Below are 25,791 nucleotides of genomic sequence, written 5' to 3' on the forward strand. Positions count from 1 at the left end.
AGATTGAATATCAGGTTTACAGCTGTTATAACAAGTTTTATAACTTATTTAAAATAATAAGCGCATGACGTTTATAGTTCGCTGCATACAACTGAAAAACAATGGGCAGAGTCAGAAACATTACTGCAAGGTGTAAGCCAGTTTTACCCCTTATGGTAACTGTTTCCAATTCAGAGACAGCCCTACGTCCCTGTTGTACCATGAGGTAAAGCACCACCATGTTCTTTTGTCTCTATGGACTACCGCAAATGTTAATGAGAAATTCTAGGGGAGTGGACGATGACAATTTGCCATGTGGTCTTCCCCCAGAAATGCCTGTAGTAAGGGATCACTTGGTTGCATAAGTTACCTCAGCCAGCTGTCTTAATGAACATGGCTAAAAGCTTGTGTTCACCCATTCCTTTCAATGGGTGAAATCATGTTAGAGATAAATGCTGGAGAATGTAGTCATGAGGTAGTGGTGGGAAGTGCATGTGTGTGTATGTACTCAATTGTCTGTGTGCAGCTGCATGTGTGAGTATATGCAGAGGAATGAGTGTCTGAGGTGTGCATGTTTGTGTGTGTTTGTAGTAGTGAAGTAGTGGTGGGAAGTGCATGGGTGTATGTATTGTATGTCTGTGTGCAGCTGCATGTGTGAGTATATGCTGAAGAATGAGTGCCCGAGGTGTGCATGTGTGTGTGTGTGTGTTTGTAGTAGTGAGGTAGTGGTGGGAAGTGCATGTGTGTGTATGTACTGTATGTCTGTGTGCAGCTGCATGTGTGAGTATATGCTGAGGAATGAGTGCCTGAGGTGCGCATGTGTGCGTGTGTTTGTAGTAGTGAGGTAGTGGTGGGAAGTGCATGTATGTACTGTATGTCTATGTGCAGCTGCATGTGTGAGTACATGCTGAGGAATGAGTGCCTGAGGTGTGCATATGTGTGTGTGTGTGTGTGTGTGTGTGTGTGTGTGTGTGTGTGTGTGTGTGTTTGTAGTAGTGAGGTAGTGGTGAGAAGTGCATGTGCATGTATGTACTGTATGTCTGTGTGTAGCTGCATGTGTGAGTATATGCTGAGGAATGAGTGCCTGAGGTGCGCATGTGTGTGTGTGCTTGTAGTAGTGAGGTAATGGTGGGAAGTGCATGTGCGTGTATGTACTGTATGTCTGTGTGCAGCTGCATGTGTGAGTATATTCTGAGGAATGAGTGCCTGAGGTGCGCATGAGTGCGTGTGTTTGTAGTAGTGAAGTAGTGGTGGGAAGTGCATGTATGTACTGTATGTCTATGTACAGCTGCATGTGTGAGTATATGCTGAGGAATGAGTGCCTGAGGTGCGCATGTTTGTGTGTTTGTAGTAGTGAGGTAATGGTGGGAAGTGCATGTGCATGTATTTATTGTATGTCTTTGTGCAGCTGCATTTGTGAGTATATGCTGAGGAATGAGTGCCTGAGGTGTGCATGTGTTTGTAGTAGTGAGGTAGTGGTGGTGGGAAGTGCATGCGCGTGTATGTACTGTATATAGCTGCATGTATGATATGCTGAGGAATGAGTGCCTGAGATGCTTATGTGTGTGTGTTTGTGGTAGTGAGCTAGTGGTGGGAAGTGCATATGCGTGTATGTACTGTATGTAGCTGCATGTGTGAGTATATGCTGAGGAATGAGTGCCTGAGGTGCGCATGTGTGTGTGTGTGTTTGTAGTACTGAGGTAGTGGTGGGAGTGCATGTGCGTGTATGTACTGTATGTCTGTGTGCAGTTGCATGTGTGAGTATATGCTGAGGAATGAGTGCCTGAGGTGCGCATGTCTGTGTGTGTTTGTGGTAGTGAGGTAGTGGTGGAAAGTGAATGTGCATGTATGTACTGTATGTCTGTGTGTGGCTGCATGTGTGAGTATATGCTGAGGAATGAGTGCCTGAGGTGCACATGTGTGTGTGTTTGTGTTTGTAGTAGTGAGGTAGTGGTGGGAAGTGCATGTGTGTGTATGTACTGTATGTCTGTGTGCAGCTGCATGTGTGAGTATATGCTGAGAAATGAGTGCCTGAGGTGCGCATGTGTGTGTGTTTGTAGTAGTGAGGTAGTGGTGGGAAGTACATGTGCGTGTATGTACTGTATGTCTGTGTGCGACTGCATGTGTGAGTATATGCTGAGGAATGAGTGCCTGAGGTGCGCATGTGTGTGTGTGTGTGTGTGTGTGTGTGTGTGTGTGTGTGTGTGTGTGTGTGTGTGTGTGTGTGTGTGAGTGCATGTATGTAAGACTACAGGTCTGCCTGGGTGATCACAGTAGGAAGTTACTTAGATAATAGTTAATGTAGATGTGTGAGAATGGGTAAATGGGTTCCTCTCTACGAGTGTGATTGAGTGGGAGTGGGGTTATATGTGTGTGCGTGTGTGGGGGGGGGATGCAGTCATATCTCCACACTCCCCTAGACTAACAAACAAATCCTTTAATATTGAGGCTGTTGGGGGATTGTAACTCCTCCCTGCTCTCCTAGACTATGAACAAGTCTTGTAATATTGGGTGTATTAACACTAGATACCCTCACTTAAAAATAACGGAACAAGTTTTGCAGAATGAAAGATGTGGGGCAGGGGAGACAAAAGACACTAAGGATACTCTTTGTGTTGTGCCCTAAAGACACAAAACGTGTACTTGGCACTCACAGACAGATGTATAGCAAATACTTATGGCTTTACAATATCATTAGATACGGGGGATCTTTTATGTATTATCTTATGTCTTTAAAAAAAGGTTAAAGTGAAAAGGGCAGGGAAAGTTTCAACCCATATATTCTCAGCAAGAAACTCAGCTAATATGTTACCATACATCTTTGAAAAAAAAATTAATTAAAGCAAAAGGGGGGAGGTTTCAAACCTTGCACTCTTGGCATAGAAAGCACCTTGTCAAGCCAAAGCCTTATCCCGCTACACTAACTGGGAGGGTTTGTGGTATATTGTACTTTTTACACTATAAGGACTTCCTTTCTGCTCCCTAACCCTAAACTTATCTTCCACTTCCTAACCCTAAAACACTTCTAGTGGTCCTTAAACCTAAAAATCCCTTCCCACTCCCTAACCTTAGAACTCCCCTACTGGTCCCTAACCCTAAAATCCCCCTTCCACTGCCTAAACCTAAATCCCCTTTTTGATTGCTGCTCTAATCTAAGTCCCACCCCATCCCTCCCTCTCTCTCCCAATTGCTGCTGCACTTACCTCATTCAAACTCAGATAATGTGTTTGAGTTGGGGCGGCAGCTACTTGCCTGAACTCATATTTCAGTTAAAATGTGAGCGGCAGCCTATAAGAGTGACAAGATGCTCAAGTCCCTGGCTTTGAGAGAGTGGTCTTCAAGTGCCTGAGACTTGTGCACTTAGTAGGGCCATAGTAAATGAACTTACTACTTTGTTTATATAGTGTCGTATCATAAATAAAATCTGTTATTTGTATAAAATTCAACAACTAACTCTTTGTAAGTTTCACTTTAGATGTAATCTATGCTTAGAGCATTTTGATGTCCTTACCAAGAACCAATCCCAGGAGGTAAGAGTGGATAGTGACTACTAGTGAAAAGTACAGTGAGCACATTGGTGGATAGTGACTACTAGTGAAAAGTACAGTGAGCACTTTGGTGGATAGTGACTACTAGTGAAAAGTACAGTGAGCACTTTGGTGGATAGTGACTACTGGTGAAAAGTACAGTGAGCACTTTGGTGGATAGTGACTACTAGTGAAAAGTACAGTGAGCACTTTGGCGGATAGTGACTACTGGTGAAAAGCACAGTGAGCACTTTGGTGGCTAGTGACTACTAGTGAAAAGTACAGTGAGCACTTTGGTGGATAGGGACTACTGGTGAAAAGTACAGTGAGCACTTTGATGGATAGTGACTACTGGTGAAAAGCACAGTGAGCACTTTGGTGGATAGTGACTACTAGTGAAAAGTACAGTGAGCACTTTGGCGGATAGTGACTACTAGTGAAAAGTACAGTGAGCACTTTGGTGGATAGTGACTACTAGTGAAAAGTACAGTGAGCACTTTGGTGGATAGTGACTACTGGTGAAATGTACAGTGAGCACTTTGGTGGATAGTGACTACTAGTGAAAAGTACAGTGAGCACTTTGGTGGATATTGACTACTGGTGAAAAGTACAGTGAGCACTTTGGTGGATAGTGACTACTGGTAAAAAGTACAGTGAGCACTTTGGTGGATAGTGACTACTGGTGAAAAGCACAGTGAGCACTTTGGTGGATAGTGACTACTGGTGAAAAGTACAATGAACACTTTGGTGGATAGTGACTACTAGTGAAAAGTACAGTGAGCACTTTGGTGGATAGTGACTACTGGTGAAAAGTACAGTGAGCACTTTGGTGGATAGTAACTACTGGTGAAAAGTACAGTGAGCACTTTGGTGGATAGTGACTACTAGTGAAAAGTACAGTGAGCACTTTGGTGGATAGTGACTACTAGTGAAAAGTACAGTGAGCACTTTGGTGGATAGTGACTACTAGTGAAAAGTACAGTGAGCACTTTGGTGGATAGTGACTACTAGTGAAAAGTACAGTGAGCACTTTGGTGGATAGTGACTACTGATAGTGACTACTAGTGAAAAGTACAGTGAGCACTTTGGTGAATAGTGACTACTAGTGAAAAGTACAGTGAGCACTTTGGTGGATAGTGACTACTAGTGAAAAGTACAGTGAGCACTTTGGTGGATAGTGACTACTGGTGAAATGTACAGTGAGCACTTTGGTGGATAGTGACTACTAGTGAAAAGTACAGTGAGCACTTTGGTGGATATTGACTACTGGTGAAAAGTACAGTGAGCACTTTGGTGGATAGTGACTACTGGTAAAAAGTACAGTGAGCACTTTGGTGGATAGTGACTACTGGTGAAAAGCACAGTGAGCACTTTGGTGGATAGTGACTACTGGTGAAAAGTACAATGAACACTTTGGTGGATAGTGACTACTAGTGAAAAGTACAGTGAGCACTTTGGTGGATAGTGACTACTGGTGAAAAGTACAGTGAGCACTTTGGTGGATAGTAACTACTGGTGAAAAGTACAGTGAGCACTTTGGTGGATAGTGACTACTAGTGAAAAGTACAGTGAGCACTTTGGTGGATAGTGACTACTAGTGAAAAGTACAGTGAGCACTTTGGTGGATAGTGACTACTAGTGAAAAGTACAGTGAGCACTTTGGTGGATAGTGACTACTAGTGAAAAGTACAGTGAGCACTTTGGTGGATAGTGACTACTGATAGTGACTACTAGTGAAAAGTACAGTGAGCACTTTGGTGAATAGTGACTACTAGTGAAAAGTACAGTGAGCACATTGGTGGATAGTGACTACTGGTGAAAAGTACAGTGAGCACTTTGGTGGATAGTGACTACTAGTGAAAAGTACAGTGAGCACTTTGGTGGATAGTGACTACTGGTGAAAAGTACAGTGAGCACTTTGGTGGATAGTGACTACTGGTGAAAAGTACAGTGAGCACTTTGGTGGATAGTGACTACTAGTGAAAAGTACAGTGAGCACTTTGGTGGATAGTGACTACTGGTGAAAAGTACAGTGAGCACTTTGGTGGATAGTGACTACTGGTGAAAAGTACAGTGAGCACTTTGGTGGATAGTGACTACTGGTGAAAAGTACAGGGAGCACTTTGGTGGATAGTGACTACTGGTGAAAAGTACAGTGAGCACTTTGGTGGATAGTAACTACTGGTGAAAAGTACAGTGAGCACTTTGGTGGATAGTGACTACTAGTGAAAAGTACAGTGAGTACTTTGTTTAAACTGCATCATTCAGGCAAAGGTATGTCCTATCCTGCACAATGTGAGAGCTGAAATAGAAAAAAAATGATGCAATCTTCCTAATCTATGAAAAGGAAACAAAAATGAAAAAAAACGAAATGGCATTAAAGCATGGGGATAGCCAGGAATTTTGGAAATGTATACCATCTTTCAGAATGTAGCCTCTTTGAAAGAAGTGTAGCCCCCCCCCCCGCCCCCCCCCCCAGTGGCAGACAACATATTACTGGACAATATACCTTTTCAGTACTAAAAAGAAACCCCTGAAATGTTATCCTTCAGTAAAAAATGTAAATGTTAACCAACTAGCCAGTCTTTAAAAAAAGCTGTTTTACAAAATATATAACAATAACTTTTGATAAATATGCCATTTTTAAATGAAATTCTGGTATGTCTTATTGCATAAAATAAATTATTTTTGAAAACTGTTGCGTATGCCTGGCTACACCCCTGTACTGAAGGGTTTGGAGTTGCCTTTTATCAAAGTGATGTTACAAGGGAAAAGTAATACTGCAAAATATTATTTATTTATTTTACTTGAGCAGATATATACTGCACATTAAAATGAGCCTGAATATAATTAATGTTTATTTGAATGATGTAGATGCTACATAATTAGGGAAAGGCATAGAGGTGTAGAAGCAGTGAGGTCCCTTTATATCTTAGAGCAGGCATGGACACAGTGGAGTAACTTGACAAATTACTAGTGCAGTGAAAAGTGTAGCCAAGTATTGCTAAAGCAAAGTATTCTCTACAGCATATTTAAGTATATGAGTTTTACTAGAGTATGACTGTACTTGTATTTCATACTGGCTGAAACAGGTCTAGATATGGGACCGAAGATAAAGATTCTAGGATGCTGAGTTTGCTTTATATTTTATAGGGTTAAACATTAAATATCAACAGATAAATGTATTCCCTTTTGGCAACAATTTGCACTGATGCTTGTTCAGACATAGAACTAGTAAGGATTCACATTTAAAATGTCTGGCATTTACACAACACCCTACTTAACTGTTACTGAAGCATGTTATGCGATAACCATGCTTTGTAATATCGCACATGAAGGTCAGCATGCAATTATAAATTGCCTGCATCACTTATTTTATTAAAATTTCTTGTTGTTTTTAGACTTTGATGACTGTAAGATGTGGGGAATTTGTGACCAGTTTTGTGAGGATCGTGAAGGTTCGCACCGATGCAGCTGTGCAGATGGATATTTCCTTGAGCTGGAAAGGCATTGCAAGGCTAATACATCAGGTACATACATTTGTGTTGCAGACTAGAAGTGAAAGTAATTTAGTAAATGTGGACTTTGTCACTTTTCCTGAGAACCCAGATAGAGTTAAAATGTTTTGTGCCAGTAATGCAATGCATGCTGCACCAGACTTCTAAAGAAACATGACAGTTGTATTTTGATTCATTCTGTGCTTGCTTGTAGTGTTATAGCATTAAGAATGGGTGTTTAAGTATGTATTCATGAATACGATACAAAGAAAAACAAGAGATTTTTTTCTTCCTTTCTATTAAAATGTTAGATTACACTGAGAATTTATTTAAACAGCTTCTTATAATCTACATGTACTACAAAAGATAAACAAGTTCGTAAGATATGCAAACTACTCCATGTTTTATTAGTGATCTGCCCCAAGTATGCCTTTAATTTCTCAGATTGTAACCATTAACATCATTTTACTGATGCTTGTTTTACTTTCTGTATAACCTTAATCTGTGGATGTCAGCAGTTTCTTTTTTAGCTGACCAGACTGGTTCAAATTGTTTAAAATGATATAATTCATTCAGGCAACCTTCGTGTATACCTTTAATTGTCTGAAATCATATTAAAACTGAATATATAAGGTGCCTTCATTCTTTCATTCATTTTCTCATGACTTGGCTCATTACATTTGTGGTTATAGGTGAGACAGAACATATCCTGGCACACTTAGCCATAAAGCAGAAAACCACTACAACATGTGAAGACAGTCCATATCAGGATGCAGACCTACTCACAAATAGACACACAGAAAAACTAAGGCACGCACTGCATACATGCATCTACATGTCCACTTGTGTGTGGGTGCAGAAACACTAACACACACACACACACACACACACACACACACACACACACACACACACACACACACACACACACACACACACACCACGGCCACTGTCATTATTTCATATCTACATTCCTGAAAAACACCTACATTGATCAGAAACTATCTCCTTTCCTCACTAATGTGCGACTGTGGAATTTATGTATATAAGTTGGGGAATGTGGGACATCTGTCTTCCCCACATGGGGGGAGTTACAGGGATAGGATTCTTTTTCCTCATCTTATTTAACTTGACATCACTCATTTAATAATAAAAATGTGGATCCTCACTCATATCTTTAACTTAATCTGTCCAGTTTCCACTCAGAACATTGTCTGATGCATTCTTTTCCAGCTATCTAGAGGGTCACCATGGGACTGCATTGTAGCCATCATCATGTCAGCCATTAAGGGATTGTTTTTTTATGACTTACAGTGGCAGCTTTAAGTCAATGGTTGATTGTGCAGTGAAAAGATGTCAGAACTATTTCTTCTTCTGCAGGTGGCATAAGCCTCAGAAGTCCACCAACACTGTAATCACATTTACTAGTTTGTTCCTTGTCACCACTGGGAATTGAAGACAGTGATGTATTCCCCATAGACACCCCAATCCCCTTGGAATACCCTCATAATTTTCATAAACCCTGGGATTTTGAGTCTAACGTGTACATTTCTTTTGAATATCACTGCCCATGGTAAATGAAAACAAACACTTTAATAAATCACATGGAAAAATGGGTGACTGTTTTTATCTGCACTATCACAAGAACACTCAGCATTCTAATTGCTAAATAAAAAGGCATCATTTAATAACAGGATACAGTGACATAAAAGCTCTAAAGAGATTAATTAAAAGACAATATCAAAACTTCATTTACTTATGTGATGAACATGTAAAATGTGATTTTAAAATGCATAAAACTCACAACTGCAACTAATAAAAATAAATGTTCCTTGCTAAAAGCAAACCTTGAGTTAATTGATGTATTAGTGTTCTTGTTTTATTTATTTATTTTTTTCAAAAAAATGTTAAAATGTTTGAGACCAGAGGGACTAAGGCACTGGGAACAGCTTACCTTTCTTGCAGGTGTGTTCCCTACAGTAAACCAACAAGAACGGTAAGCCAGGGAGTTGTATAAAAGGACAGTATTATGCAGAGTTCATAATCCACCGGAAAACAAACCACATCCAGGTTAAAAATAAACCAAAGCACATCTACTGGTATATCCACCTCACTTTAACTCTTGTAGCAATGTAGAATGTAAAAACAATTCAAAGCCGCAGAAAGTCTTCTTAGCAAATTTTTTAACAAAAGGACAAAAAACAAAGTTTAGCATTTTCGTCCTGTATACATAAAGGACTTCATCAGAAGTGAGTTTCATCCTACATGCCAGTACTTATATACTCTCCAAAAACTTAATTAAATAATAGATGATATCAATTAGTAAATTGTCCAATAAAAAACATATTATCCAATGGAAAAATATATATATAGTAAAAATGGATTATGCTTTCCATACAGTTAAAATACTACATTGAATATGATACTTAAAAATCATAAACAGTTTGTCACACCACTAACAAATTACCTAAATGACACAAATCCATAAAAATGGTAGACAAAAATACATTAAAAATCTATACCATTAATGGTGCTTAATTAAAGCTTAGCTGATCTCAACTTATGGACTGGTATTAAAGAAATCATTTCATTCAGACCTGGATTATGATTGGCGTCTAAGGACAATTGCCAAAATAGTTCTCTATATTCCAGAGTATCTTCCCATTGACCACCCCTTGGGTCTTTCTGAACTTGTTGAAGCACACAAAATTTAAACTGTCCATTACTGCATTCGCCCATGTGTTTCGCTAGACCATTTGTCTCCTTATTTTTAGTAATACGATATACATGTTATTGGACTGCATATTTATGGCATTTTAAATCTGTATCTGTAGTTAAAGAAAGAATGCTAAATCTTTAGCAGAAAAGCAGAAAAATAATATTTCTGCAGGATGTAAGGCCCTCTCCATTTCCCATTTGTTGATCTGTACCCCCATACTCCTATATCACCTAATATTCTTACCCCAAGATCTGCAGCCTCAAAAAATCCAATAGACATTTGTTCCCAAAACACAAGAATCAATTGAAACTGTTTGATAATTACAGTTTTTAACACAACAGGGAGAGCTACATATTAGTACCCTTTGAAGACCAGAGCATGCTTCATCTTTGTGTATCATTTTATGTTGTTTAGGTACCTTTGCTTACATTATTTGATGTGGATAGATCCTTATTGTCACTCGTCCCTCTAAATACAGATGGCAAGCAGGTGGGGCAGTTTGTTTATATGCTTTACTACATAGAAACTCATCAAGATAGATAGCAAAATGGCAGTCAGGCTTGCATGTGCTCAGTATTTACACACTTGTGCAAGCCCTTGGATAACTTCTTAAAGAGATGCACACACATTGACCCACATCCTCCCTCTTAAAAAGATTGCCCCTAAATGAAAATGACATTGCAATTAGACATGCATTAATATAGATATTAGAAACAAATGCAATGTTCATGGCCAAGTTGCTGTGTATCTATAACATGGTCTGGAGATGAGACCGTATGTTGTATCATAACAATCAGGACTGGGTTTAGCAACAGGGACAGTCTTCGGTGAACAACTCATATCAGAGAACTTTGGGATTCATCACAGGAATGGAATATTCTTTGGAACTTCTTCTGGAACTGGAACACTGGACAACTCACTCTGAGATAAAGACTCTTTCTCACAGGCTATGTGCGGTGGTATAGGCTTGGACACCAGTATCAAATGTTTCCGATTCTGCCTAAACTCTACTCATTGTGAATCCACAATGTACAATTTGGGCTCTTGGCAAATATACTTCATGACTCCAATCTGAGCATAACCTTTGGACATTTGCATCCTTACCACTTCTCCCTTTCATAATGGATTGAGCAGTTTGCTCGTCTTATCATAATATGACTTCTGGGTTAAATGCTTCTTCAACAGATTGGTTTTCACGGACCTGTTCTTGACACATGGAACCAACAATTGACTACTGATTGGTAATGTGGTTTTGGTTTGTCTCGACAGAAGTCTCTGAGCAGGTGAACAAAGATGTTTATCACAAGGAATATTTCTAAGATTAAAGAGATTCAGGAAAACATCACTATTGTCTTGTTTTGATAGTAACTATTTTGCACTTTGAACTACATGTTCTGCCAAACCATTTGACTGTGGGTCTCTGGGCTACTCATGATATGAGTAAAGTCCCACTCTTCGGCAAATCTTTTGAACTGTTGGCTTGTAAACTGAGTGCCTTTGTCAGAAATAACTTTATGCGGACTACCATGGACTGCAAAAATATGCTTCACCTTAGTAATTACAGTACTGGTTACTAGATTGGGAAGTGGAAACAATCTTAAACCAATTTTAATAAGAGTCTACTAACACCAAGTAATGTTGGCCATTCCACTCGAAAATGTTGGTGGCTACAGCTGACCAAGGTAGTTCAGGAATCTGGTTCAGCTGAAGTGGTTCTTTCTGTTGATGTGACTTTGTACACACAGAACAAGATGAAAGTACTCTCTTGATATCTTGATACATAGAAGGCCAAAACACTAGTCCTGTCACCCTTCTTTTGGTAGAGTCTGTTCCTGGGTGACCTCGATGTAAGATAGTAATGTGCTCTTTTTGCAAAGACTTTGGAGTAATAACTTTCAGACCTTTCATAATGATACCATTGTCTGACAAAGTCTTATCTCTGTATAGAAAATAACATTGCACTTCTTGAGGTAAACTGGATTTTTTTTATGCCATCCTACTTTGATAAAGTGGTTGAGTTTTTGTAAAACTGAATCTGTGGCTATATGATCTCTAAGTTCATCAAGATGTGTAGAAGAAAAATTTCTCACTTCCATGACTTCAAAATCAAGTTGCTGATGCTCATGCTGTTCAGGGGTACTTCTGGGCAATCTGGATAATGTAACAGCAAGATAAAAAAGTTTTCCTTTCTTGCAGACAAGATTGAAATTATACTTTTGCAATTTCAGCATCATGCATTACAGTCTGGCTTTTGCTGAATGCATAGGCTTTCTCAAAATAGTGACTAGAGGTTGGTGGTCTGTTAAGATAGGTCTACCATAAACATAATCATGGGACTTGGAACATGCAAACACAGTTGCCAAAGGCTCTTTCTCTATCTGAGCAATTTTTAGTTTGGGTGAGAGTTCTAGATGTATAGGCAATAGGCTGACACTCTTGTAGAATGACTGCACCAAGACCAAAAAATTTGAAGCATCACATGAAAGAGTAACTGGCTTGTGGACGTCATAGTATCTGAGAGTAGGTGGACTGGCAATTCTCTGTTTCAGGACATCAAATGCTCTCTTGTTCTAACCAGGACCAGGATACATCTTTATGTGTTAGTTCTCTGAGTGGTGCTATTTGACACAAGTCTATAATGAACTTGCCTAGGTAGTTAAACTTGCCAAGAAAACATTGCAGGGCTTGAACATTGTCTGGAGCTGGCATCTCAAGAATAGCTGTTTGCTTAGAAGGGTCTGGCAATAAGTCTGAACTGGTAAATAAATGACCAACATAAGTGACTTCTCAGCATAAATTTGCATTTCTGTGGATTGAGCTTAAGATTCACTTAACGTGCTCTTTCCAGACCTTTTCGGAGGTTTCTGTCATGCTCAGCTTCACCATTACCTCCTACTGGTATCTATTATAATAGCACAAGGATACCCAGAAAAAATTTGTTCCATTGCACGTTGAAAGATTTCACTCGCAGAATTTATCCCAAATGGCATTCTCAAAAATCTGTACCTCCCAAACAGAGTACTGAAAGTGGTTAGCAATGAGGATTTCTTGCCAAGTAAAATTTGTCAAAATAAACTCTTTGCATCTAAGACAGAAAAAACTGTGGCATTTGGCATAAGACCTGTGACTTCTTCAACTGTACGCATTGGATGATGAGGTCTTTTAGTGGCTTGTTCAAATCTCATGGATCAATGCATATTCTGATGTCATCTGAGCTTTTCTTATGAGCCATGACCATGGAAGATACTCATTCAGTAGGTTCATCAACTGGACATTTCACACCTTGTCACACAATTTTGTCTACCTCAGCTTTGACTCTGGTCTGCATAGCTATTGGAACGTCCTGGGCTTTCCTGATAACTGGACTGACATCTGGGTCTAACTTCATGGAGTACACAACTGGAAGCATGCCTAGTTTGTTTTCAAAAAGATCAGCATAGGTGGACAAAATCGACTGGGCAAAATTAGAATAGCGGTCTTTTAAGCTAACATGGTGGACTTCCTTGTTAAATGAAAGCAGTCCCATTTTTAAACTGTCTCTGAGCCCTAATAATGACTGCATGTGCCTCTTGACCACATAAAACAACAAGTCATAGCCTCTTCCAGCAGAGTAACATGAAAGTATTACTGAGCATTTGGTTTGAATCTCCTCATTACCATAAGCAACAAGCTTCTCACTCTTTGCCAAATCAAGCCTTTTACCAGCACATTCTCTAGCAAATGTTTCTGCAGACATAACATTGCACTTTGAACCAGTATCAACTTTGAGCTCGATGGGTTTGCCATTTATCCAAACAGTACAAAATTACTTCATTCTTGGCCCATAAATCAACTGTACTGACTGTTTCACTAAGCACTGACACACCATCAACATGAAGTAGAACACAAGCTAAAAAGTATGTGAACCTGTGTCACAGCTTTCTAACTGAGCAACTCATTTCTTGAAATATTCCCTTTTAATAAAAGAATGTGTGCCTTTTGAAATTATTTCATTTACAAAACCTTTTGAAATTATTTCATTTAATACATTTGCATCATTGCTAAGCAAAAACTAAGCATTTTTCCTTTTTAGATTCATGATTTCCACCACAGTTATGACAGTTAACAATGAAACTGGATTGGGGCCTTTGCTTTGAGTTTGCTGGCTCACTCTTATGCTTCACTGAGGCTGTGGGAACTTTGGAACTTGCTAGAAAGCTCTGGGGTTTACCAATGAGTGCTGCAGGGGCTACAATTGTTGCCATGTGCCTGGTCCTTTTTCTTTTAACCAGGTGCTGTGCACTATCAATGTGAGCCTTAAAAGTTACTGTAAACATGCATTTCTCATTTGAAAGCATATTTGTGTTCTTTTCTTTGAGCTCGTATATCCGACTAATCTCAGTAGCCTTATTCAAAGTTAAATCACTGTCACGAAGCAAAATATTTCTTACTGCATCATCTTTAATACCACACACAAGTCTGTCTTTTATTAACTCATCCCTTTAATCACCAAATCTGCATGTTTCAGCCTTGTTTCTCAAATCAGTTACATATGCTGCAAAAGTTTTACCAGGCTTTTGATCCCTTACATAAAATAAGTGCCTTTCCATTGTAATGTTGGCCTGAGGTTACACATTTCTCTAAATTTACATTTTAAGCACTCAGGGTCTTCCCTTGATTCAGTTGGTACAACAATATGATGGATTTCCCCCTCTCCTGCAAAGACAGCAGGTGCATACACAAATGAACATTCCATTTCAGTGGTTACTTACCCAGCTAAATTAAGCAGGATAAATACCTTTGTATGGTCATCTTTATCAGAAAATGTAGCCTATATGAAAATGCCGTACGCTTGCTCAAACACTCGCCAGTTCTCTGCAATATTATTATCAAACACAAGTGCACTGGGTTTTTGAAATCCATCTGTCATGCCAACAAAGTATGCACAAACATGCTGAAAATATGGCCCTTGTAATTATGTATGAACAAGCGTGCTGTAAGAAAACTTGTAATAACATTCAAATGCACAATAAACTCTTTGAAATACTGTACTCTGTGAAATATGCTTTGAAATGGCTGTATTTTGTGAAATAACTTACTGCACAAACATGCGAACATGTCATGCACTTCTGATAACTCGGATAGCTTTAATTAATGCAAAAAATGTGTGCTTTGTGAAAAATGCAGTTATTTCCCTTTATTTTATTTGTTTTATGCAATTCAGCCTTTATTTCAAAGATCTTCCATAGTAATTTGAATATTTCTATCACTATCAGACATTTTGATTTATTTAAATATCGTTTAGAGCATTTTATATGCTTAGTTTCATATTTTCCAAATAAGAAATTATTTGAGCATGTTTTAACATGTGAAATTCATTTCTGGCCTGTTTTGCAAATTACATGTGCAGTAGGGTGACCCACTCCTGTATGTACCTCTAACACTAACTAAATGCCTCTCAGATTCAAATTGGAGAAACTGGAGCTCTTTCTGGCAAGAAGTCATTTTTGCCATGCCTGTTCTGACACCATGTCACTCATCCCTCTAAATACAGATGACAAGCAGGCGCGGTAATTTGTTTAGATGCTTTATTACATAGAAACACATCGGGATGGATAGCAGCATCATAAAATATAAACAAACTGATTAACAGACAGACCTTACATACATACATGCTTACATCTTAACAGCTTACTACAAAATGGCAGTCAGGCTCACATGTACTCAGTATTTATACACTTGTGCAAGCCCTTGGATAGCTTCTTAAAGGTATATACACAATATTGATCTACACGTATCATGTGTAATATAAGTAATTGCCGACAGTGGAAATTAAATAAAAATGCCATTCACTGCAGTGTTAGAGAGTGCACAGCAAAACGTCTTGAACAAAGTTTTACTAGTCTTTTGGACAGTAGATCAAAGGCAAAATTAGAATAAAAGTCCAATGTTGCTTTACTATCAGAAGCGAGTAAGAGAATTTTAGGAAATACTAGTCTTATAATGTTTTTGCTTCTTTCATAGCAAGCATAGGTCAAATCTTTGAAGTAGTTCTTAGATACCATTTGCTGAAACCTATTGTCTAAATGTCTTGCTGAATGTTCCCATTGACATCATATTCACTTGGCACATACTCCAAGAACAACCAAAAGTGATAACTTATAATGTCTGGGAAGAGAAATACCTTGTGCTAACACTCTTCAGTCTCCTTTATCAGTTACACAGAGTATTATGGAACAGCTAAAGGTGAGCTACAGAATCACACCCCTTGTTTCAACAATTGCCCAACCTGTAATTGCCAAAAATGTTCTTCTTCTCAAGCTGGAATATGGTTCAGTTATGCACTGTATTTGTCTTACAGTACTTAGTGATTACAAATCTTATAAAACAACATCTTAACATTTATCCTTTTAGCAGAATCATTTGTATATGATTGTAACCTACAACCTACTTAATGATGCTGTTAGCTATCGGTAATGGACAAGGCCATATTTCTTCTTGGTAACCTACTTTTAAAATCTTAAACTTCAGCTACTGTCCCCATTGAAACAAGCACTTAAATCTGGATAACAGAACTGCACCAAGAGAAGCTCTCAAAATGACAATCTCTCTATCAACCACCCACACTTCAAAACAGCTGCTGAAGAAAAAGCATTCTCTAGGCTAGGTCCTAACATTTGGGACAACCCTCCCAGTGAAGAAAAATCCCAAGACTTACCTGAGGCCTTCAAACATGCTGTCTTATACCATCTTCTTAAGGCAGCCTTGTGCACCCACTACCATGTGAATGGTTAATACCCAGTACCAAGTCATGCTATTTGCACTGGACATATTAATGTATTTTACACCTGAATCCTAATGTGTACATCTAAATATTAACTGACGTGTTCCCTGTGTGTGTGTGTGTGTGTGTGTGTGTGTGTGTGTGTGTGTGTGTGTGTGTGTGTGTGTGTGTGTTTGTGGTTTGTGTGTGTGTACTTATATCTTGTTTATAATGCTTGTTTATTATCAAATCACTTATAGTTAGACTTTGTATTGTATGATTTGTTATTTTCTAATTATACATTTATTTTCTATGTTTATTTTTATGTTTTGTATTATTATGTGCACTGCTCATCACTGAGCCCAGGTTGTGGCAGAAAAAAATCAATGAGACCTACCTGCTAAACAAATATTAAATAAATAATTGAAACAAATAATTTGTTCTGTAATCATGACTCAATTATATGCATTATAACCATAGATACAAATAAAGTTGCACAGTATTCAAGCAAGAACTGAACCATATATCCAAACAATAAAAATCAGTAAAAACAATATGGCTAGTACTTTCATCTCAAATCACATATAAACCTGTTCAGAAATCATTGTAAACAAACTCAGTAGTTATGTACTCTCATTTATCAGTGTTCAACCAATCAACATATAAAGACAGCTACAAACTTACCATAGTGCATAACTTAATATTTTTAAGACACCTTTAAAATTCAAATGATCATTTAAAACGTGAAATATTGTATTAAGAAGCACTTGCCATATATATTTCTTACTATCAAATCACACTATTTCAAACTTAGCAAACTAAATGTTCTTCCAACATAAAACAAGTTGCTGCAGGACACACAACTAGCAATGTAAGCCTCACTATAATAAGTTGGTGCTACAAGTTAATTGGTTGAGCAGTAATGAAGGAAGGGTTCTGTTGAATTTATTTATAATGAAGTCTGATAGGGTCTCTGTAAGTTTTGAGAAGAAAGTTCTTATTACATTGTGTTTCCTGTTTTTATTTAAACCTCACTTTTATTTATTTTTAGTTTGTTTTCTCACTCTAGGAAAATGGCTTCCAGTTTTTTTAATTGCACTATAACTATAGTGAAAGTTTACGCTTGGAGGCTAAAACTAATGCAGCAGTTTATTAGTAATGGCATAAACTCTATCTAAACCTTCTAGAATGTTCAGTTTTACTTGGGTAACTATAAACAATGCTTATAAGGTTTAATAAAGGCACAATAAAGGCATAAGAAATATATTGCAGTATTTGGAAATAATATTTTGCAAAACATTTGTTTATCCCACTTAAAAGGATGACTTTGTTTGCATTTCCAACCTTTCCATGGCATATACCTACTAAATATAGTCTTTGTTTGCAGTTGGTGTTCCTCAGATTCTCTTCTCCAATGGAAGGGACATTATGATCGCAGATATCCATGGCAGAAATGCACGACTGTTGATTCAGTCACAGCCAAGAGGCAAAGCTAATGGCATTGACTATCTGTATTCATCACAGCTCATCTTCTGGACAGATACAACTCAGAAAAAGGTACTGTAATTCATATTATTTTACTTTACGTCTATTGGGTATCGAATCTATCATGTTTAATGGATTTTCATGAATTGTCAGTCCTAGTTTTATTGAGACAATAGCTGAGGTTACAGGCACCAATTTTTGGTTGCTGAAACAAAATGATGGTGCCCTTTGATAGCAGACTGATTTAGACATGTGACAGAAGTCCTCGTAGTTTAATTTTTAAAGCAAAAGTATTCTGAATTAATTAGCCTATTTAGTTCTCTCACTGACTAAGGGTGAAATTATTGTGGCATTCTTCTAGACTCTTAGTCTTCCTTGTAATATTGGGAATATCCTGTTTCATTATAAATATTTGTTTTATTACCTGCTTCACTTCCATTTAAAACATTTGACTTTTTTTTGTTCTTGTGTATAAGTTTTCCAAGAAAACAAAATAAAGTAGTCAGTGATAGGAAATGAAGCTGAAAGTTTGTTTGATTTATGTTTTGTCATTTACATTAAACTGTATCAGTATTCTTGATACATTTAAGTGACCTTATTATAAAAATATTGCAACATTTTTGTTTTATAATAATGTAACAATGTTGTGTCTATTTTAATGCTCCATCTTATTCCTTCACAGTTACTATAATGATCACAATTACTCCAACTGTCCAGCACAGTGACAGTGCAATACAAGAAAACATAAAAGCGAAGTACAGTAAATAACACAATAATGATTATCATACTGTGACTTTACTGACAGTGCAAGCTAATTCTAAATGATAAAGAATATTTAAAACATTTTTAGGAAAAAATAGTCTCTTAAAATATAACATTAATTACTGTATCACAACCATAAAGTTCTAATTTTTTTCTTTCGCCAAATATATTTAAAGGCACTTAGTTTTTGTTGCTTTCATCAGGTCAAAGATCAGCAAGGGCAGAATATACATGTATCAGTTGGCAGTGTCGTTTCATGTTTAAAGCTATGGTGCAGAAATTAACTATATCCTTCAGACCTAGGTTTGAGTTTGGCAGACTTCACTTCTATAATCCGTGAACATAAGTCACTTAATCAAAGTCATAAGTCTGTCACATAAAATAGGCAAGTGCACACAGTGAATGCTGCCAATTTATCTATGATAAATTAAAAGCTGTAGGTTGTTGATGTAGATAGAAAAAGAGCCTAAAAGGTTATGCTGCAATGTGTTTAGGAAATGCATGCAACAACACATCTTTGTTGAACATCCCTTATTTTCTTTTTGCAACCACTATGTAATACTGCTGAGATGAGTTTGCATTAAAGCTCACCCAACTTCTGTGGCATAGAGGGATTGAGCTCTGACTGTGACCAGGCAACTGGGGTTCACTTAGCATTCCTAGCACTGGAGAAGCCGGGCAAGGAAGAGAAAAAGTGATGGCATTTTGTCCACTCACTTCTCCTAGAGGGTGATGTGTGTTCCCACACACTCAGAGGCACATAAAGAGGTGCATTTTCTCTGATGTCGAGAGGGGAAACAACTGTTAAATGTTTCAAGGGGGGGTGCAAGGCTGGTTGGAGATACTGCCCTTTACAGATGTGAGAGGCTCCATGATAACCCAGAGCATATTTCCCCAGTGTTTAACCTGTGTGTATGGAGAGTAGGGCTTAACAGCAAAAGTTTCAAACCACCCCAATTATGGGTTGGCCGGGATGGGGGCTAATGACCTACAGACTGTAGGGGCAAAAAGCATTAAAGAGTATGTATTAAAGCATACCTAGGTGTTGACATTAGTGAGACAAAAACTGTAGTATGGATATGCACAAAGATAGTGAATAAGTCTCTCTCTCTCTTTGGATATTTAACAGTCTCTACCTTCATCAATGCAAAGAAAGCTACATATTTAAAGATTGATATGCATAACCATATTTTACTGTATTTTCAACTCACTGAAAATAAGTAAAGAAACAAATAAATGTTAAAAAATATAACATGTTATGTTTAATTATCAATTGTTAAAAATAAACTTGCATACAAATCAGTTATACTGTAGTTATTGTATGGAATACAGTTACAACAAGAAGATTAAACATATTCTTAATATTCAGTTTTATTTAAGGTTGCTCTGAATTGCAGCTGAGAAGCTGCCCAAACTGTCAATTGTTATGTCTAATTGTTTTCTATAATTAAGTCATTTTGTCATGTAGTGCCATTTCTGCGTTTAAAAGCACCATTTCTCTCTCTTAATATCCGATTGGGGGATTATATATTGTCAATTTTAAAGTCTTTACCAAGGTACTAGATGTAAGATGCTTCACTTATGGATGGTATATCAATGAAGAATTGGTCCTATTAAACTAATTGTAATCCCATCTGTGATGCACTGAGCTGGACATGTAAGCTCCAAAAGAAGAGAGTCCCCATTAGTTATATAAGGTCATGCACAGAGGTCATAGCAGCTATTTAAGGTCACACATAGATTTCATAGTCTATGCTAGGTCTGGGCTTATAATAAAATGATTTCAAAGTGTGTTGTTCTCCATGAAACTTTTTTTCAAAGTATATAACATACGGAATAAGATGCATGCAGTGATGTTTTCAGTAGTTCAGCTGAGAAGAATAAAAAAAAAAATTAAACAGTGTCATATCTAAACATATAGATAAATCCGAAAATTAAAAACAAAATAGGAAAATGGCTTCGCTCAAAACAGAACACTACTTGTTGTACAAATGTTGGTGTTTTCGTCTCACCACATTTTTTGTTTTCTTTTATGGTACATTCTTTGCAGACTGAATTGGTTACTGAATTTTTTCTGGCAGCAAGGGACTTTCCATCAGAGAAGCACATGAAAATATTATTCATTGTTAAAGGCCCAAACTCTAAACTCTGGCTGCAACTCAATGTCAAAAGTCTGCTACAATTCACAGTAATAGGCAAAGGACAGGTCATAAACACTTTGTAAATACATACCAAGTGTGACTGGCACTATTAGTGGACTCCAGTTTCCCATATGCCATATAGACATATTGCCAAATGATCCTATTTGTGAGGAAAATCCCATTCATGCACAAACAATCTGAAGCAGCAGGGTCAGACATGTTTGGAACTGTCATCAGCAGCACCTTGCCAGATTCCCCTCTCTGTTTCTTTTTTTTTTTATGCAATGAATAATCTGCATCTTTGGGGGAACATTCTCTGCACAGACACCTTGAAGAGACAACTACATATTTCTGCTGTTGCCATCCTTCTGTACCCTGTCCTGCCAATCATCTAACACAAACAGCATTTAGATTAGGATGTGCTACATAACCTCAGAGAAGAGTGATTCTACGCAACACTGAATTAAGATAACAGGGCTATCTGCATTATAGCCACGCTGTCACATGAAATGTGTCAATGATGGTGTTGGGTCATCTTACTCACAGCTATTAGAAGGTGCTGCCCATCCCTGCAGACTGCCTGTTTCTTTTCATTGAAATGCCAGTGTGTTTCCCCATTTATTGCCTTTTTGTGGCAATAACGGTACTTATCACTGATGACAATTTATTGCCTCTTTATGTCTCCATGGAGCTGTATATTCTGCAGCATACACTGCAGTTATGCAGTCCAGGTTCTGTTCTATGTCTGTCTGTCTTCTTCCTCCTTTATGACTTGCATACCTTCTGCATTCCTTTTTAATGCTGTCCTCAGTGCACAATGCTTAAGTACCACATCCTTAAACATACTGCTCAGCTCTTAGATGGGGATACTGCAGCTGGTATGCCATGTCATGTGTTGTACACAAAGCTAGAACTCAGCTACTATACTTAGCATACTATCTCTCATGTAGCAAAACTTCAAAAAAATGTGATTGAGGAAAACATCCATAATGTACAGTGAACTGGTCTGACACAGAAGTCATGCAATTGTACCAGGTATGTTTATAGTAAAAAGCAAATCTAGATTGTAACCTACGTCACTCATTATATTTCCATATTCAGCAGGGGTATCAGATTTCTAGTTGGGACCTATTTAATCCAAATGTGCAGTCAATTGTGTTAAGTAATTTTTTGTATCTCTCTGCCTATATGTCAATGTACATATGTATCTATCTATACAAACACACACACACACACACACACACACACACACACACACACACACACACACACACACACACACACACACACACACACACACCATCAATTGTTGACTTAAATAATTGGCCCATATTAGAACTGTGTGTGTGTTTGTGTGTGTGTGTGTGTGTGTGTGTGTGTGTGTGTGTGTGTGTGTGTGTGTGTGTGCTTACAAAATGCCCTAGTTAGGGATGGCAGTTTAGTTAAGTTGCTCGGCTCAAACCCTTTACCTTAGTTATAGGAGACAAGATCCTGAATCCACTACACCAACTATTAGAGTACTCAAAGTGCATTTTCAAGGGGGTAAGTTTCAGTGCCTCTTCAGTGCATTTTCAAGGAATTATGAGCTTCAAGAGAATAAAAAAGTTGTTGCTGCTCATTCTAAGTTTGTTTTCAATGTGCAACTGTTTTGTTCAGCAAATGGTCATCACTGTTTGTGCTAGAAAGTTTGAAAGTCGTGCTAGTAGCACAACAGTTAGTATACTTGGTTTTAATGCAGAAGGCTATGGGTTCTACTCCCACACCATGTAGATGGGTTACTGATACTGTGTTGTACTTTAAGGGTTGGGATGGGAGGTGCTGCAGTCCTGCGTGTGTCTTCCTTTAGATGAGATGCCCTGTAACTATGAATCTCTGTCGGTTTGCCATCCATTACTTAATGCAGTATTACCAGTTTACCATTTTTATATGTAACGTAGACAATGTATTCTTCAAGAGCAGCAGGCCCTGAACTTGTAGATAAAAGACTGAGATATAAAGTTTTTTTCCTAGCAGCAACCTCCTCATTAGTCACAGATCTCTTTAATGTGGAATTTTTCAGATGCCTTTTACTTCTGTAGAGATTGTGCATACTGACTGATATTGAATGGCTTTTTGTGGTTGAAATGTTCTGAAATGGGCAGGTTTATCACTATGGCTTCATATGTTCTGTTTTATTACTTACTGAAAAAAATGTTCAAAACTACAAATTTAAAAGACACTCTTACAAATGGTGTTGTATTATACAAGGAATATAATTTAATACAATAAGGATGATGTATCAAAGAACACCTGTAAGTCTGCATGGTCCTAAAAATGTGTGCAAGGGGCCTATGGATTGAAACATCCCAAAGGTAAAATGTATCCATCACTGGCCAGATGAATTTGCTTTGAATGTGGGTTTCAGTGCCATTTCAATGACTGTGAGTTTCAAGGGCAATGAAGTTTACTGTTAATGCTAAGTCTATTTCCATTGAAAGACTGTACTGTTTTGTTTAGCAAACATCTATCAGTGCTTGTGCTATACATTTTTAAATACAAATTTTAAATTAAATTTGAATAGCTAATCATTATAGAAGTAAAGGAGAAACAGTATGCACACTGATAGGTTTGAACAGTGTTTATGGTAAATGGGGAGAAATAGCCAAGTAAAGGTACACTATAATGGCTGTGGGGGGTGAAGGGGTCTGCTGTGTCCATGGGAGGGGGGGTGCCTTGATCCATTGTGCTTCCTAAGGACCCATTTGACCAAAATCTAGCTCTGGCCCTCACACAATTGACTGCAGCCTGTCACATATACTTACCACTGAGCTGCACAGGCATTGCAACAAAACAGATTGCTAAAGCAAACTTTATGGGCATACTTTTCTTATCAGTCAAAAACATGTAAAGTAGCAGACACAATACATCCTACTTACAGTGCAATAACTTGCTTCAATTTCTTTAGACTGGGGGTTCTGTCTCCACCCCTCCATGTGTGGTCTTCACTCATATACCACCTTACTTCTGTACATACTAACTCTAACATCACACAACACAGGTTAGAGAGAAAGCACCACTTTAATTCTGTAGTGGAACACTGAAGGTTCAATTACAGAGTGAGTCACTTGTAGTTATAACCAGGTTGATGAAGTAAAGAACTGACTAACTTTGTGCATCTATATATATGAATAGCAATCTACATCTATATATAAATTATATCTATATCTATTTCTCTCTCTCTCTAAATATCTATATATATATATATATATATATATATATATATATATATATATATATATATATTTAAACTGCAAGAATGACCCAGACAAGGTAGCATTTTTCACTGTGCATAGCTACATGGCTTCTGAATGCCCGCAACTTTTTGTTTTTTGTCTATATGAGTACATTCAGGCCACTAAAGCCAGTCCCCACTAGCTGTAAACAAGCACATTTCTGAAACATTGGTATGTCCTTAAGGGGTCATTTGCATTTATCCCGTGGGCCTCTACTACACGAGGTTTATGTTTTTTTACAGTGAAGACTCTAGCTTAGATGGGTCTTTCTTGCAGTTTTTATTGAATGGTTTGTCTGTGTGACCTTTTTGCCCTTTGATTTGGATGTAAAAGTGTCCGACCTCTAATTAAAAAGCACAACATTGAAGCACATCTATAAAAATCAAAACGTATACCAACCAAAAAACAAAAAAAAATATTTTTTGCAGGGAGGCAAGCCTTACTGCATCCCACACCCCCCTGCTAGTTATATATACCAACAGTGAGATCAAACAACATTTGGGAAAGGGCAAATCCCCAACTGCCACTAGACCGTGACCTCCCGCTAAGTAATGTTTGCAGTCTTTGATCATATGACCCTTTGATCACTTGTGCCAGCAATGCATACTTTCAACATTCTGAATGTTGTACCAAAGGGAAGGATATCATATGTATATGTATATGTATATATGTAAAACAGGCAACCAAAAAGACTTTTACCGCATGTCTGAAAGTGTTGACTAGACACCGCATGACTGGCTGATGGTGAGTTGGCCAATTTATTTAAAGGACAGGACCTCAAGAGTATACTGTCATAGCAGATATGCTCCATGCCTTTGAGCAATCAGAATGATGATGATGATGATGATGCATTGTACCCCCAAAATAAGATACCTTCAAAAGGTCTAAGTAGGTCACAGATTAGAGCTAACTGTGACCCAGATTTGTATTAAAATAATTGTTACCAGTACATAATGAATATTACGTAATATGGAATGATTGTAGTGTCAGTGGTTCAGTTGATGGTACACTTGTCTTTGTTTATAGAGGAGTATAAGGCTATGATTTCTATTCCCACTACAGGGGAATGGATTAATTTTTAAATTGATGACACTACAATGCAGAAGTAGGGGGTGAATCACTCCTGGGATTGCTGTCCTTTGGATGAAACATTAAATCAAGATCCTATCTGTTTGAGTTGGTAGTAACTAAAATGGAAGTAAAACATTCCATAGCATGTATCAAAAAAGAGTAGCTGTGCTTTATTAACATTTATATTCATTTTAAATTATATAAAAATTTGAAATCAATTATTTTCACACATCATTATTTTTATATTCATACCTAAAATTATTTACAAGTTATCAACACAAAAGGATAAGAGGACAAGTTATTAACAGAAATGAACTTAACTAAACAGTTCTACTTCTTTCATTATTTATTCTTTTATATTTACTTTCTATCCCCCTTCACTTCTTCTTCTTCTTTTAGCTAATACAGCATCCTTCATTTTCTTGTTATATAACAAATTCTCATGCTTAGCTGGTTCACCGCATTTTTCGTCCTTCCTTAGGACTTCATCAAACTATAACATCACCAAATTCCCTCCAGTTAAATACCATATTCAATAAACCAGTCATCTCAATTAACCTCCAAAAAATAAATTAAACATGTTAAATAATTTTTAA

General features: G+C 37.6%; 1 protein-coding gene across 1 annotated transcript in view; it reads left to right on the forward strand.

The window, feature by feature from the left end:
* Positions 1-25,791, forward strand: part of LOC122788060 (low-density lipoprotein receptor-related protein 2-like) — a 1,238,079-nt gene that overhangs the window by 132,552 nt on the left and 1,079,736 nt on the right. The window contains exons 10-11 of the mRNA XM_044054982.1: positions 6,908-7,036; positions 17,852-18,021. Coding sequence (XP_043910917.1) covers positions 6,908-7,036; positions 17,852-18,021 — 299 coding nt within the window. The remainder of the gene's footprint in view (positions 1-6,907; positions 7,037-17,851; positions 18,022-25,791) is intronic.

This window comes from Protopterus annectens, chromosome 13.part0 (assembly GCF_019279795.1).
Source record: "Protopterus annectens isolate FY-2018-M chromosome 13.part0, PAN1.0, whole genome shotgun sequence".
Lineage (NCBI taxonomy): Eukaryota > Metazoa > Chordata > Ceratodontiformes > Protopteridae > Protopterus > Protopterus annectens.